This window comes from Phasianus colchicus, chromosome 17 (assembly GCF_987193195.1).
Source record: "Phasianus colchicus chromosome 17, bPhaCol1.hap1.1, whole genome shotgun sequence".
Taxonomy (NCBI): domain Eukaryota; kingdom Metazoa; phylum Chordata; class Aves; order Galliformes; family Phasianidae; genus Phasianus; species Phasianus colchicus.
The window spans coordinates 5,730,957-5,747,084 of NC_143452.1; the positions used below are offsets into that span (position 1 = coordinate 5,730,957).

At 56.0% G+C, this 16,128-nt stretch overlaps 1 protein-coding gene and 1 pseudogene across 3 annotated transcripts; both read right to left on the reverse strand.

Moving 5' to 3' along the window:
* Positions 1-1,063: 1,063 nt before the first annotated feature.
* On the reverse strand, positions 1,064-11,598 carry GDAP1L1 (ganglioside induced differentiation associated protein 1 like 1). 2 transcript variants are annotated; one of them, XM_090152310.1, is made up of 6 exons: positions 11,419-11,598; positions 9,164-9,380; positions 6,927-7,100; positions 4,775-4,872; positions 4,557-4,671; positions 1,064-2,178 (listed from the first exon to the last, which is right to left on the reverse strand). In XM_090152310.1, exons 1-6 carry the CDS (start codon positions 11,596-11,598, stop codon positions 1,835-1,837), a joined length of 1,128 nt encoding a protein of 375 aa, XP_090008436.1. In that variant the 3' UTR covers positions 1,064-1,834. The 2 variants fall into 2 exon arrangements, with proteins under 2 accessions (XP_090008436.1, XP_031446645.1); XM_031590785.2 differs by having other exon boundaries at positions 1,067-2,178; positions 9,164-9,356.
* Positions 11,599-13,195: 1,597 nt separating this feature from the next.
* Positions 13,196-16,007, reverse strand: LOC116227462 (oxidative stress-responsive serine-rich protein 1-like; annotated as a pseudogene). Its single transcript, XR_016472022.1, has 4 exons — positions 15,613-16,007; positions 14,629-14,739; positions 14,295-14,408; positions 13,196-13,729 (listed from the first exon to the last, which is right to left on the reverse strand). The product of XR_016472022.1 is annotated as an oxidative stress-responsive serine-rich protein 1-like (transcript).
* Between the last annotated feature and the right edge of the window lie 121 nt (positions 16,008-16,128).

The following is a 16,128-nucleotide window of genomic DNA, read 5'->3' on the forward strand; positions in this document are numbered from 1 at the left end:
TTTTGTTTTGGTGTATGCAGTGTATTTTGGGGAATGTAGTGTCATGGACATCATTATGTTCTTACACCTTTCAGATTAACAAAGGAGATGGCCTCATGGAACCCCCTGTTTCCCTCTTCAAAAAGAAGCAAAAAACCTAATTTTTCCCTGAAGTCACTGATGCCATGGAGCAAATTGGTAGCAATATTTGAGGGAACATGTCTGATGTTTCATTCAATAGCCTGAGCTATAGGTGCCTGCACAGGTGGTGGATTTGGGTTCTCACACACCAGTAGTGTCACTGAGGTAACGTGTAACACAGTGCTTTTGCAGCTGCACAGATTGTGTTCTAGAAGTATGTCAGACCAGCCCATACAATCATGACAAACAGTTCAAATTTGTGCATTTTGCTTTTGGCTGATCCCTCCCCGCATGCTCAGCTCCCATAACTCCCGCTCAGCATTCACAATTCCATCACTGCCAGCTCATATCAAGAACCAAAGCTCCTAGGAAATGCTGCAGCTTTCCGAGGCAGAAAGATCGCTTTTGAGTTGGAGGCATTGCCACACGTATTGCTTCAGCCACACTTGGCATACGTCCCCGAGCCTACAAACGCAGTGTTACTCGAGGGATCACCAGAACGCTCTGAAAACCAGCCAGAGGAGTGCTTACTGAAATGAGTGCCTTGTCAGAGGAATAAGCTTTGTTTCCATGCAAATTTTATACCAGTACAACACAAAAGGAAAAGCACAAACCACCTGCACATCCTGCTGCACGTGGGCATGCTCTGAAATTAGACTGGAAGTTTGTTGAACGCATTTAGCAATGTGAAGCAGTTACTCCTCCCATATCGTTTATTGAAGATCTCAGTTTTCAAAGCATGAGTAGCAGTGAGGCCCATTATTCTTTCCAACATGCAAAAGGCACAAAAAAGTCATAAATGTGATTCTGTGCAAAGTGTCTCTAAGAAAACACACAGCGAGGAAATGACAGAAAGGAGCCCCCAGCAGAAGGGAAAGCCAAAGCGTCTTCAGAAAAGTGCTGACAGTTCTGGAAATGGTGGTCCTTTGTCAGAGTCCAGATACGCTCAGGCGGTGAAAGATGCTTTGCGAATCCATGAAAGGAAACTCAAGATGGAGGCAAAAGGATAAAACAAGGATCCCCTTCATGTGCCAAAGCTCAGGGTGGAAGTCGAAATCATTTATGTCAGGAGAAAAACGTGGCAGTTAAAGACAGACATCAAATTCTTTTTTAAAAAAAGCCCACCAAAACCAGACGTAGAAAGTGGATGTATGCTAAGAGCAGCTCCATAAAAATATTCTTTTTGATGAAAATAATTAAAAAAAAAAAAAAGGATAATTGAAGAATGCAAATCCATCTTCACCATAACCACTACTGCACCCTGCCCCAGAAAAGCCTTCGAGCACAACACTGGCTTCTAGAAGAAGAAAGTCCCCACTAGCATGTGTGAAATGTGGCCGGTAAACACTCTGGAAACACAAACAGGGCTGAGTATCCAAGTCCCACTGCTAACCTGGGTGTTGGGAGCTCCTCAGGGTGCCCATCTCCCCCTGGAATTGCACTGGCAGTGCTTCCCAGTGGGCACGGGGAGCCAGGCCAGCCCCCAAGCCTCCCACTGGAGTGGAATACTTAAACCTAAAAAGGCATTTACAAGTTGATGCATTTTTGTTGTTGTTATTTCCTTGCAGTATACTTTTCTACTTCTAGACTATGGAATGTTACATTAAACAATATTATTATTCATACCTTGCCTCAAATTTCATTACAGTTACTGAGGCTTCATCATAATTTCACACAGCACAGAGACACCAATCTAAACACCAAGCTGCCAGCATTAGATGTATTTTTTCTTTAAGTACCAATAAGCAAAATATCCCATTCCCCCCAGAGATCCCATCAGGAAGGAGGCTCCGAAGAAGGAGGGAGGTTTCCGCTTGACCAGCCTGAAGGCATTGGGTACCACTGCGGAGAGCAGCGTGGTGTGTATGTCTCCCAAGACTTTCCTGAAGGCAAAGCGTTTTTGTATCCTGTCGAAGAAGGACTGTAGGTTGGGTCTGCTGCCATCCTCCCAGTATTTCTTAGAGAGTCCAAGAAACTTGAGGCGATGCAGGGTAGCTCCTAACAAGATATCGGCCAAGGTAAAGACGCATCCGCAGAGCCAAAGTTCACACTTCTGCCCTGGAGAAACAAGTGACAGAAGAGGAAGGATGAGAATAGATCCTTGGGTGGCTGCTTAAAGGCTTGCTCAAAAGCTCCACAAGGGCAGGAGGTTTTGCATTAGACTCCAAATCCTTTTCTGAGCACTGTGATGTCCCAGAAGACCAGTCCTTATCTGTCAGGAGGCCACGTGGTGCCACAAAGCTGGGAACATGCAATGGGCATTTATAACCCGCATGGAGACACAAATCAATGTCTTCAAAATAGCTGTGTTGTGGCTCAGTGACCACTATTGCTGCATTAATGCTCAGAGAGAGCAACAGCATTTGTCCTTGGCTGCCGCTGGGCGATGCGAGCTGTTTGAGAGGTGGCATGGTAACATGTCCTATTTTAGGGATGTGAGAAATCCTTGGGAATCAAAACCATTTGCTGGCCCAGCCTGGCTGCTCTCCCTGCATGCTGCTGGGGAGGTTCTGACTCTATCCCCTCTCTAACACTGGGACACCAAATTGCTTCTGCGCCAAGAGCCAGGTTTTGGGTACAGGCAGAGCTCGGTGTGAGTGCTGGGCACGAGAGAAGGTATCACAGCATTAATAGTCCGTGGTGGTTGTGACCCTGGAAATAACCTCACCCAGGATATGTTCATGAAAAAGCATGCTGGGAGAAGCTGACTCAGGTCAAAGTAGTGTTAAATGCTCTCCCAATGCTCTTTTGATGCTAACAAACAGGAAATAAAGGGAGGTACAGGAAAGGAAAAAACTACAGAAGGGTCACAAAACCTGGATATCCACTGCATAGAGCTGTGCCCTGGATATCCCTGCTTGTCATGCTTTGCAAGCAAGCAATGGAGCTGGGATGTGGCTCAGCACCTGCCCAGCAAATCTCAGAAGCAGAAGTTAAGCATGGTAGGCGGTAAGAAATCCAGTTCCTGCTCTCTCCAGGCTGCAGAGAAACATTATCCTCCCTTGCTGGATCTAAATGAAAAGGAGACCCCAAAATGCTGAGATGTGCTGGGAAGGGAAGGTGGGATCTGCTGCTGGCCATAGGGATAGGGATCTGTGCTCCGCACCCACCTTAAAACCTGGGATGCTTTGCACCAAATCCTTGATTTTGGAGCCCTTCCACTGCCCTGTGCAGTTAGTATTGCTGTGTGAGGCTCTGCTTAACAGATGGGGTGGAAGGCCGGTGCTGGTGGCTGTTAAACCAGGGGGCAGTGAGAGGCAGCCCTGTGCTCAGGCACAACTGAAGCTGAGCTGCCTGCGGGGCCAGGCCAAGAGTTATTGGTAATTAGCAGGCCTCGTTTGTACCAGCCTGGCAGCCCGCCTAATCCTGCCAGAGGCACAGCCCGAGTGGACAGATTGCCTGGGCCTAATTAGTCAATAAATATTTTCAGTGGCTAATAAATTGTGGGGGTGCTGCAGCTGGAGCCTGCTGGGGGCTGTGTGGCCCTGGGGCTGGCAGGTGCAGGACCTGGAAGTGGGGGGCACCGCACCTGGCTGGAGCAGCTCTGCAGAGAGCACCTAATGAGGCTGAATCCTGCTGAACCCCCCCAGCTCGGGTCAGTTAGTGGGGGTGTCTGCTGGATGCAATTAGGCCGCTGCGTGGTGCCGCACTGAGACCTCAGGGCACGCTGCAGCCCTGTGCTGTGCTCGTGGGCCCCATGACGCACGGCTCCCCACATAGGGCCGGCTGTGGGGCTGCCCCTCATTAACACCTCTGGGCTGTGCTCCATCCCTGGCATCGCCAGCGCTGTCCCGGGGTTAGGAGCCCTGCTCCAGAGGGATGCTGAGGTGATGGTGGGACAAGCGATGCGCGGCCGTGGCTGCGCTGCCAGGGCTGTGGGGCGGCTCTCGGCGGGTGCTCGGCGGTGTTTGTTTGAGGTCAGGGCAGGCCGCAGCCGCTCCAGCCCTCCTGCTGCTGACTGACGCACGAGCTGCCGCCTCACTGTGCTCCCTCAGTGCCACCAGGCTCCCCGCTGTGTGCCGTGGCCCGGTGCTGAGAGCTGGGTGCCCGCGGAGGTGGGCAGGCAGAGAGGACTTGCAGGTGACACACATCTGTGGTGGCGTGATGCCGAATCCTCCTCCCCCCATAAGGCAATGGGCACAGAACTGGACCACAGGGTTAGCGGCCGGTTGGTGGGTCACTGGGGAATGTGGGACTTGTCACCATGCTGCAGTGACTGCAGAGCTCCTGCAAAGCAGCCAGGGGTCCTGCGAGGTGGGGGGGCTACCTGGATATCAGCAAGGCAATGACAGCTGCGTGCCCTAAATGGGAGAGTCCCACATGGTCTGCAGCAGTCCCTCTACTGTCTGCTAGAGCACAGTGTGGGCTTTCACACTGTGCAGAGCCATTGGCCATCCCCAAAGCAGCACTTTGTCTGAATGCCACCCAGGACCTACCTTGGTACTCCAGCTTCCTCTTCTCCAGCTCAGCCTCGATCTGGTCCAGTACCATTCCCAGCTCCCCCAGGATTTTCTTCAAGTAATTCACGTTGTCATGCTCCAGGATCTTGGCCTGGTGGAGAGCGGTGGTGACACGGATGGATGGACAGATGGCTACGCATCCCCACAGTCATGCCCCACCACCAAAGAGCCTCGTGCGGCTTTGGCCAACTCACCATGAGCTTCTTCTGCTTGGAGAGGTATGGCTCTGTCAGTGGTGGCTCCTCCTCGTGGTCCAGCTTCATCAGTTCCGTGCTGGCATTAGCCAAATGCCCTGGGGAGAGACAGATAGAGGGGCTGCAGGGTCTGTCCTCCCACCCAGAGCTGCTGGCTGTGTGTGAGGGCAGGGACGAGCTGAGGGCAGGCAGGAGCTGAGCCTGCTGGAGTGTTCCCTGGTGAGCTGCAGCCTTGCCAACTTTTACAGCAGGAAAATGGTTCGTTCGGTGGGCTCAGCAGGCTGGAAGTGCAGCTTTGGAGTTCTCCCATCCCACAGGTTAGCTGTGCTCCCTTCAGAGAGCTTAATTAAGAGGGATTTGCAGGCACAATCCTGCTGTTTTGTTTGAAAATGAGACTTTTTGATGCATTAAATAGCTTTGAAGTGCTGTTAAAAAGGAAAAAAGAATAGACTGTGTTGCTCAGCTTCCTCTGGAGCTGCTTTTCCCATCTCTGTTGGGAGAAGCACAGATCAGCCCCACTGGGTGGGCTCTGTGATGCAACACCAGGAAGAAAATGGGTGTCTGCCCCAAAGCGCTGATGGGAGAGATGACAACAAAACCAAGGATGGGGTCAGATTTACGCAGTGTAGTTGGTGTTTGGTTCAGCCTCGATGTCTGCCAGGCCTTTCCCAACAGCAAGGCTCGGGGCCAGACAGAGTAAAATTCAGATTTTAGTTCCCCTGGCGCAACCTGGGCTGCTGAGGTTTAGAGTGTGCAGCAGAGATCAGATTTTGGTTTATTGCAACAGCTGCTAATTGCTAAAAACCACCAAACGTGTTCACACAAGTCCAGAACAACAGACTGCCCGCTGCAAGAGCTCCTTGCACAGGGCAGCCTCTTCCTGTCTGTGCAGTGCACAGATGGAGGGATTTGGTAAGAAAAGATATGAGGGAGAGGAAAAGGTAATCATCCAATCTCCATGGATGAGAGTCTTCCAGGACTTCTCTGTGCCCATTGTAGCCTTGAGGGTTTGCCTCTGCCTGCCTACACCAAGCTGCTCTTTCCCTGTCCTGCACCTCTTACTCTCATTTTTTTCCTGGAAATTATTACAACATCAGCAAGACGCAGAGCTGGTCTGCAAATCAGGGCCTGCCTTCTCCTGTCTGTGTGGCACAGCCAGAGGGAGCCACATCCATGTGCAGGGTGCAGCCCCACTGGCAGCCCACTGGTGAGCCCCATGGAAGGGGTCTGGGAGAGAACCCACATCACAGGAGCCTGAAGGCCAAGAATGCAGGGCCATGGGCATCCCTGTGCCTGAGTCAGGGTCCTGGCCTGCCCTGTGTCATATTAACCCCACAAATCCCAGGTTCAGGCTCTGGCTGCATGCAGAGGTTCTGGGGAGCCAAATGTTGTTTGTAGCCTTGGAGGTCAGAGCCGTGCTGTCACCTTGTGCATCCCCACTCCGATGAAGGAGGTCCCTGGGCTCAGCTGTGCTCATCCACCTGCCCAGGTACAGCTCTTGGGGCTGCAGAGCAGGAGCAGGGCTGGCCAGGAGGGTGGCTGTGCCTGGGCCAGGAGCGGAGCAGCAGCCGTGCTGCCAGGTTTGGGTTTGTATTGGGTGTGTTTGCTGTCTTTGCAAATCATATCTGTGCTGCCAGCATTACCAGCAGGGAAATTCAGCATTTCATTGCTTTGGCTCCATCAGGGCATCAGAAGGTAGGAAAAGGCCTTGTGCAAGGGAGCTAATGGAAGGAAGGGAGCAGGGTAAATGGCAGAAGAGGATACAAAATGCAGAGTAACAGTTTAGGGCTGGGATAAATTGCCCAAAGCTGGGCTAACCTCCTCCTGCCAGGCACCACCTGTCTCCATCCTTGTTCCTTCCAATGAGAGCTTGGCTCTGCCAGTGTGGGTATGGGAGATGCCAAGGTGCAGCCAGCAGTGGGCTCTACACTGCCACAAAATAGTGAAATTCCGTTTTCCACCAGGAGCCTGCAGTGGCTGTTGGGGTTCTCTGTTCCCACAGAGGTACTCTGAGCCTCTCAGCCACCTGTCCTTGGCTGGTAATTCACAGGGGAGCCGGTGTTTATTATGGGAGCTGCTTGCAGATGGAGCCTACCAGATGAGAGGTGCAGGGCAGGCGTCCTGCTGGCTCCCTGCCCCAGAGGTGACTTACTGCGGATCTCAGCGGTCGCGTACTTTGGGATCATGGAGTCGGTGGTGAGCTCGGGGTGCAGGATGCAGCCATGTGTGTAGGCATCCATGGGCAGCGAGTCCAGCAGCTCCCGGTACTGCAACACCCGTGAGTGCAGCAGGGTCCCGGGCTCAGGGATCAGCTGGGGGACGTTCTCTGGAAGGAGCAAATGGAAAATGTGTTAGAGGTGCTGGAACTTCTGGGGACAGGTGCTCATGGTCGCACAGTGGAGAACATTCCATATGGGTAACAAAGGAGTGGATGACAAAACAAGGAGCTGAACATATCTTCCCTCAGTGCCAGGACCACCTTCTCCCCGGGGCTCTGTACCTCCTCGGTTTGTTGGGTTTTATTCACCTTGGTGGGGTGGCAGTTTGTACTGTGCTCTTTTTTATTACATTTACAGCTCGAAATACACAGTGGATGGCATGAGGAGGGAAACATTGCTCTTGTCTCCCCCAAGAACATCAGGAGCATTTCTTTATGGGATCATAAATGTTTATGACTTTTGTGGATAGTTAACAGGGAGTGAGTGAATTTACTGCTGGGATTCCAAGCTGGGCTGTCTGCAGCACAGGGCTCTCCACGAGCCAGCAGCTGGGGCTAGCAAAGGGCACAACAGCAACTGGACTTTTGTAGATGTGGCCAATGCTGCTGCTGAATTAAGGAACTGAAACGATGGCTCTGACACCACTGCAAGACTGGCCCAGCAGAGTCATCCTTTGCTGTTGGCTGACCTCAGTGTCACCAGCGGAAAAAGTCAGTGCTTCCAGTCCTGGAAGCAAAGCTGTGTGAGCATACTTCCTTACACAGTCATTTCCAAGCTCTGCCCATTGCTGCAAGGTGAGTGCTACCTCCTTGCACCAATGCAGGGACACCTGAGGATGCCCTTCCCACCTAATGTGGGTGGATGAAGGCTCTAGAACAGAACAGGTGCAGAAGGGCATCCTCCCTCTTCCCAGGTCTTCCCACATGGCACTTCTCAGCAGAAAGGTGAGGCCGTGCACCTGGCTGCAAAACCTCAAGGGCAGGAGTTTTTCCAGAGCACTGGGGAGGGAGCACAGTGTTCTGCTGTGGCAACAAAACACAAGTGACAGCGGAAAGATTTTGTTGCCAGCTCTTGAAGAGAAATACTTCCAATGTTTTGGAGGGCAAGGGAAGAGGCAGGAGAAATCGAGCCGGTAGCTCTGCTGGCTTCCAGCCACAAGTGCAGGGCACACTGCTGATTGTTCCCCCCAAAACAGAGCGCAGTGTCTCCTGGTAGAGCCATAAATCCCCACTATGCTCAGAGCTGTTCCCTGCCACCACGTCAGCCCACATCCCCTGCTGGGGACAGCGTGCTGCCAACATATGCCGGGTCAGCTGCTCTCCGTAGGGACTGGGCAACAGCACGGAGCAGTGTGAGGGCTGCAGCCCCACGCAGCAGTGTGCCCCAAGGATGCGGGGCTGCTGCTCTGAGGGCTCCTCCGCGGGGCTCCGGTGTCTGTCTGTCTGTCTGTCAACCCGGTATCAAGGAAGTGCCGTGCCTCTGCTGAGCACGATGGCGGCCGGGCTGGAGAGGACAGCAGCTGAGCTGGCATGGTGCCTGTGCTTGGGGATCTATTTTGAGATGTTTTCGATGCCTCCGCCGCAAGGCTGATGGATGGTGGGGCGAGCATCGTGATGCCACAGCCAAAGCTCTGTGCTGGGTTTGAAGTCTCCCTAGCGGAGCGTCCCAGCGTGGCAGCCTGCAGATTTGGGAAGACGTGGACTAAGGGGCTGGGGATGCTTCTTGCCAAAGCAGCTGCGTGAGGGGCAGCCTTGGAGCTCAGCATCCCAGTTGCAGCCCTGCTCCAGGGGGACACAGGAGTTCCCTCTCAGCCATCCCTTCCTCTGGATCTCTGTCACATTGTCCCCAGTGTGCAGACCCTGGTGAGATGCCACCACACATCATGGGCTCCCCAAGCCATGGAGATGGGAGGAATAATGGGTCAGTTTGGGACTCTAAGACAGAAGGGCAAACCCAGCTGCAGCTCTCCCAAACCCCCCTTGCAGCATTTCCAAGGGATGTCTGAGGATTTCTGCAGGAAATCCTTCATTTTGATAGGAAAGTGTGAAAATTGGACGTGAGCGAGCCAAAACTTTCTGGGAGGAAATGGGTGCATTTGGCCACCAACATTCAAATCTGCCCTACGTTTCTGCTGAGATGAAGCCTGGCATGCAGCTGTGCCCCACGTTACCTCCTGTGAAGTTCCTCTCCATGTAGTCGATGATCTGGTTGTAGTCACTGATGATGTTGTCCCGGTGGATGATGACAGGCACCTCCTCGCCCAGGTTGAGCCGCATGAACCAGGGCTCCTTGTGCTCCAGCAATGGCATGCTGACATCGCGCTCCTCGCAGGGCAGCCCCTTCTCAGCGATGACCAAGCGCACCTGCAGAGGGGCACAGAGGCACAGCTCAGCCCCACAGCCCCACAACTGCCCTGAGCCCACTGCAAAATCCAGGCAGGCAGCCAAGTGAGGATCTCCATTCCTGGCAATAGAGGGAACGTCACAAAGGAGACCCGCAGCCATCCGAACTTTGCAGGGTCACCTCTGTCTGGCCCATGGCGCTGGGACAGCAGCTGGGGTGAGGGCTCTGGAAAGGCTGAATCCCAGCCCTCAGTCCCCAGGTGTGGGTGATCAGTGATGGGGCTGGGAGTCCCAGCTGGGCTGAGCAGCAGCACAGACCCCCAGAAGAGGAAGAGGAGGCTGAAGTGATGCTGCCCCTTGCTTGCAGTGGGTGCTGCAGCTCGGCTGAAGGAAGCCCACACCGTAACTCAGGTATGTCCGTCTCTTGGGGTTGGGCTCTGGCTTTCCTGGGCACCTCTGGAGCAGGTGAAAGGCTTTGCTATGGGGAGGATTTCAGGCACTTGCTGTGCTCCGGGGAGTGCTGGCAGCAAGCAGAGTTCTATGGGGGTGTTTTGTTCCCCTTTTCCCTGCTGGAGCTCCGTGTTGCCGCTTTGTCTCCATGCATTTCCCCATACAGCAGGCAGCCACCCAGGGACATCACACAGCCCTCTGTAATCCCTTGGTGGCCCAGTGCCTGGTTTCCCCCTCCTCTCTGCTTAGAGGTCTTTCCCAGCCTTAATGATTCTATGAGGCTCTAGGCTGGCACCAGCCCGGTGTACAGGTGGGAATGCTGACTCCAGCCCCGGGCAGCCCAGCATCCTCCTCTGCTGCTCTTCTCTGTGCTCGATGTGAATGTGCACTCAGGAATCTCACTTCAGGCTTCCGGCTTATTAAGAAAACGTGACCATTGTGACCCAAGTGTGTCAAGCAGGCAACAAAAAACCTCGAGGGCTCGTTGGAGAGCCGTGTCTTACAGAAGTGCTGAATGAAGGAAAATCGCCTGTTTTCCTCCAACTGATGGCAGCTAAAAATGCACCTTAACAAATATGAGCATTTCTATGAGTACGTCCGAGTTCTGGGGGAATTAGGCATTACTTATTTAATAGCTGACAAAATATTTCTTTTCTTTTAGAGTCAAACAAGGAAAAGGCAGGTTCTATCTGTGGAGATTGTCCCTCGGAGGGCAGGAGGATGCTGGGAGCAGAGCCCAACAAGGGCTTCCGTATCTCCCCCCGACCCCCAATCCTTTTCACCACCAGTACCTTGGAGTGGGGTGGCAGGGGCTGAGGGTTCCCGGGGTGCCCCAGGGAGGGTCCTGGGGCTGTGAGCAGCACAGGAATGAAATCATCCCCCGGGCAGCCCCGGGAGCACGGGCGGATGGGATCGGCGCGGTGGCCCTGCTGCATCGGGCGCCTGCGGGTCCTTTGTGCGCAGAGCAGACGGGGACATCCCTGCTCGCTGTGGGGCTCCAGGGGCCTGGTGTTGGGATGGCTTTGTGCTCCCCAGGGCCCCCCAGCAGCTCACTGCTCACCTGACATTGATGGCACGGGAGTGGCAGAAGGCCTGGCAGACGGTGGGCTTTATGGCACTGCTGCCACGCTGCGAAATGAGCATTGGGGATCACCTGGAAAAAGTGATTTGGGGACTGCCTGGCTCTCCTGCTTTGCTCAGAGCTGGAGAACCTCTGGAGTGGGATTTCCAGGGCCCTCCTGCAGCGCTGGGCCAAATTGCTCCTGGCATGGGGCTGTGTCGCGGGGTCGCTCCCTGTGCTGGCTGTGCGGGGTCCCCACAGCTGCAGGGTGGTCCCCGGCTCAGCCTTTGTCTGCGCTTTGCCTGCGTTCGGCTGTGAGCGAGCACAAAGCAGAGGCGTCTCCCGCTGCAAACGCCGGGCTGAAAGCAAAAGCAGGGTTTGTCTGAGCCCCCCCCCCCTCCCTGGAGAGATGCCGATAAAATACAGAAATACGGGTACAAAAGGGCCAACCGGGTGCGTGCTGCTCCCCTCGCCCACCCTGGGAAACAGCTGCGAGCGGAGCCGTCCTCCCGAGCCAAGGGTATGCCCTGCCCGGAGAGGTGATTCCTCCCGGGAAGCCGGCCGAGCCATTACCTTTTGGGAGCTGAAGGACTGGGTCCAGTGGTACAAAACCAGCCTGTCCTGAGATCTGAGAGCGGGGTCCGTCGGATCCTGATTTTCCTCTCCCTCCTTGGATTTCCCCGCGTCGTTCTCCAGCGCCGAGATGGGCCACCAGCTGCAGTTGGTGGGAGTAACGTTATTGGGAGTCGCCATGACAGCCTGCGTGCGGAGGGGGACGATGGAGGAGCCGCGCTAGCCCAGCATCACATGGGCTCGGCGAGCAGCATCACTCCCGGGGCAGCTCCATCTCACTGTGCTGGGGCTGGGCAGCGGGCGCGGGGCTGGAAGGGGGAGCGCGGCCCCACGGCTCCTGGCGTGGCTCCCTGGGGAGCGGGCATGCTCGTGGCATCGCTGCCGTAGGAGGATGCTGCTCCCACTGCCTGCCCAGCGATCCCGGGCAGCCCTGGCCTGAGTTATTTTGCGGCAAGCATTCAGGTTTTGTGCTGCTTTTGATATGGTAGATGGGTGGTGAAGTGCTGCATCAATGGATGCTGGCTTTAAAACGTCCAGAGGGTGTCCTGCTGCCTTATAACACCGCACGGGAAAAGCAGCACTGGTTCTTCAGAGACACGCAGTGATCTGGGGAGGGGGCAGGTTGGTTCCTGCCTGGTGGGTGCTGTGTGCTGAGGCTGGAGCCCCATACTGCACCAAAGCAGAATTGGCCCTGGGTCATTTTCAGAAGGTCGGGGTGTGGGGACACGTGTACGCACCTGGAGAGCTGCGCTGCCTGCAGCTTTGCCATCTGAGCACTGCAGTGCTCCAGCACAGGTTTGCACACCCCTGCACAGCAGCCAGCACATCTCTGACTGCACCAGCGTGGAAAAATGTGCTGTGTTCAATGGCCTTGGGGATGCCCATGGGGAAAGAGTGATGCTCCAGGGCTGCAAAACCACGCTGGTGGCACTCACTGGTGCAAAGCAGTTCGGTGAGTGGGACAGAGCTGGCCACAGCGCCAGACAATGGTTTTTGGGTTCCTTTCGCTGGAAAGGAGCACCTTTGTGATAGGAAGGAGGAATGCTAACATTGAATCAGCAGCAGTCTCCTCCCGTGAATCTGTGTCCGGAAAGCTCCATCTAGCGTCCATCTCGGGACTCATGCTAGAATCGGTGCCATTTAACATCTTTATAGGCAACATGGACAGTGGGATCCTGTGCACCCTCATCACATTTGCAGTCGATACCAAACTGAGTGCGGCAACTGACACAAGGACGTGGAGCTGTTGGAGCAGGTCTAGAGGAGGGCCCCGAAGATGATCAGAGGGCAGGAGCACCTCCCCTATGAGGACAGGGTGACGGAGCTGGGGGAATTCAGCTTGGGGAAAAGAAGGCCCTGAGGTGACCTTATAGCAGCATTCCAGAATAGAAGGGGGTCTACAAGAAAGCTAGGGTGGAATTTGTTATAAAGGCAGGTAGTGATGGTACGAGGGGAAATGGCTTAGAACTGGAAGAGTGTGTGCTTAGACCAGCTATTAGGAAGAAATTCTCTACTGTGGAGCTGGTGAGGCACTGGGACAGGTTGCCCTGGGAGGCTGTGCATGCCCCACCTTGGAGGCCTTCAAGGCCAGGCTGGATGGGGCTGTGAGCAGCCTGGTGTAGATGGAGGTGTCCCTACCTGCAGCAGACGGGTTGGAATGAGATGATCTTAGAGGTCCCTTCCAAAACACACCAAACCATTGTGTGATTGTATAAAACTATATACAGTTTTTCTTTTTAATAAAAATCTAAACTGTACGACTATGTGACTCTCCATGGCTTACAGTTAGGAATACATCATTTCAGCCATAGGAGACATTTTCTTTGGAATATATAAATAATGTTCCAGGTATCCTGTTATGTCTTCTACATTTGTGTCATCTACACATGTGTGTGCCTCCTCAGAGTACAAAACAGGCGAATGTGAGGAGGCTGTTGCACACAGGGATCTGTTAGGCTTGGATAAGGAAAGGAAATCCGAGGTTTGGCTGGTGTGTGAGTTAGAGTGAAGTGTTGAGGGCAGAACGAGGCAGTTCTCCCAAGACTTCCCCAACGGCCCTCCAGCGGTGGAAGCTTGCAGAGCTTCAGCTGTGGCTCTTCTGTCATCACTGGCCTCCAAGTGAGAATTCTATCTGTGCTCTGTGCCGTGCTCTGCTGTAGCACAAACGCTGGAACCAATGGGAGTCTTTGATGTGTCTGACTGGGCTTTGTGTTTTGTGCTGCAGTGTATAAACTTGGGAGGATACAGGACAGGAGACCTGGAACGTCTCTGCCGTGAGAGACCGGCCGATCCTCCGGAGGTCCTCTCACACCTGCAGGGTCGGAAGAGGTGAACAGGTAGGTCACTATGGAATCTGTGCCATTGCTCACAGACCCCTATAGCATAGCTAACGATATCTCATGTGCATTTTGGCTTGTTTTTCTTTGCTTCGAAGCACGGGACGACTGCTGGTGTACAGTCTGTGACAGGAAAAGAGGAAGAGCTGTACGAAAATGGGGCTCTCCCCAAAGAGAGAGATGTGAGAACACTCCTATTTTAAAGGTACTTCCCCCAGATCTTTGGTGTTCAATAAAATGTACTTTTCTGAAGGTGCTTTGTCTTGGCCACCATCATTCCATACCGAACTGCAGCGCACAGCGTGGATATCAGAGCTAGTGGCAGCATGGCCCCGAATATCCAGGTACTTTGCAGCACCCCAGAAGGTGGGAAGGGGAGGGTGCAAAGGTGTGAGACTTAAAGGGAGAGGGTTTGCCATAGAGGGGCAGGGAAACTGTAATCTGAACCCCTTGTGTGAGAACTCTCCCTGGCTACAGCGAGCAAGTTGCACGTGGCCGAGAGCAGAATAAAGGTGGGGTGCAGCTGACGGTGTGCTTTACCCATTGCGTGCTTCCTGGCAGCAGACGGACGGTTGCCGGGCTCCATCTGCAGCTCTTCTCCTCGGCGCCGTGAGAACCGTCCCGTCGCCCACAGGCTGGGCCGCGATCCATCTGCTGAAAGAGAGCGCCGCGTCACAGCGGTGCCTCAGCGCCCCCGGGTGTCAGCATCCCGATTCGGCCCCACGGTGTCAGGTGCTGGGCTGCGACGGTTCCGTGTGCGGCCCCGAGCTCCTCTGCACTCGGCGGTGAGAAACGGGACCTGACAGAGATCTGTCAGACCGCTCTGCCTGCTGACCGCGGGACCGACAGCCGCGGGCCGCTCCGCGCCACTCACCGCGCTTCATCCACCCGCAGCTTCTTGAAGGCCGTCCGCAGGCTCTGCTCCTCCTCGGCCTCCTCCTCGTCCTGCTGCTGCTGCTGCTGCTCCTGCTGCTGCTCCTGCCGCCTATTTGCAACAAAAGGACCCGTGAAGGGGATGTTCGCTGCCATTCCTTTTGCTTCTGTCGGACAGCAGTCAGTGAAGGTGGGCTCCCGCCCGCCCGCGTGAAACGCTCAGGGAGGAACTCGTAGCAGCAAGCTGAGGAGCCATGAGTGGGAAACGGAGAGAGGTTCAGCCGCAGACGAGATTGCTGACTGATTTCTGGCTCAGTTTCCCAGACGGAATGGCCAAAAGCCCCTTCTGCCCCTGAAGTGCAGCCGACAAGCATTCCTTCCGTCCCGCGCCTCCTGGAGCACGTGCTCCACGCCTTGTCCGGTACGGAAGCGCAAGCAGCGGCTGGGCCGCGGAACAGAAGGTGAGCCCGTGTTCTGCCGGCCCTGCTTCCTGCGACTTCGGGCCACCTGCCAGGGGATGGGAAGCAAGGTGCCCGCGTTTCCAGCACAAGAGCCCAAGCGCGCTGCCCGAGGCTGCTCTTGAGGAGCCGGCCGTTCGCCTGCTCGGCTGCTGAAAGCAGGTGCCTGAAGAGGAACCGCGAGGAACGGCCGGAGCTGCACGCAGCCCGTCGTGGCGAGGCGAGGACAGCGGGCCGTCCAGCAGGCGCGCCTCCTCGTTCCGCTCCGATCGGGCACTTCGTCCCGTTCGGCGCAACGCCCTCACGCAGAGGAGCAAAGGGAAACGCGCTACTGAGCACGGGAGCGGCCGCGGGGTCGGCGTGCCGCCGGATCCGTTCGGCGGGCAGCGTCCGTGAGCGGCACGAGAGCTGAAGCGCCTGCCGGGCGCTTGCGGGACGGCGCTCGGGAAGCGGCGCTCAGAGAAAGGCGCCTTTCCGCCCGCCGCCGTTCGTCCCGAGGCTGCAAAGAACGGGACGCGAGCGCGTACCGACAGCCGCGCGCCGCGTCCACCCGCAGCTTCTTGAAGGCCGTCCGCAGGCTCCGCTCGGCGTCGGCCTCGGCCTCGTCCCGCTCCTCCTCGCCGCGCCGCCGCTCGTCCTCCGCCACCGGCTCCGCGGGCGGACGCTCGGCGCGGTGCCACGCGCTGCCGGCCGCGACGCGGCGAGCGGGGACGGCCGTTAGCGGCCTTTCCGTCCCCGCACGGCCGTCCCCGCACGGCCCCGAGCCCCGCGGAGCCCCGCCGGCCGCGCCGCCCGAGGCGCGGGGAGGAGCCGCCCGCAGCCAATGGCCGCCGCGCACGGCGGGAAGCGGGGCGAGCGCCGCGCTGGAGGAGCGCGCATGCGCGGCGCCGGGCCGGGGCCGCTTCCGGCTGAGGGCCCGCATCCGGGCGGCGCCGGGCCGCGGAGAGGCGAAGCGGCGAAGAGGCGGAGAGCGGTGAGCGCGGAGAGCCGGAGAGCCGTGAGCGTCCGTTGGGCTCCGTCCGCGTCGGCGTCGGCGGGCGCTG

Coding starts and splice junctions, on each gene's coding strand:
- GDAP1L1 (XM_090152310.1), bottom strand. CDS start 11,598: ATGGCGACTCCCAATAACGTTACTCCCACCAACTGCAGCTGGTGGCCC. Junction 4,873..6,926: donor CGCGACCGCTGAGATCCGCA/GTAAGTCACCTC, acceptor GTCTCTCCCCAG/GGCATTTGGCTAATGCCAGC. Junction 2,179..4,556: donor GAGGAAGCTGGAGTACCAAG/GTAGGTCCTGGG, acceptor TTGTTTCTCCAG/GGCAGAAGTGTGAACTTTGG.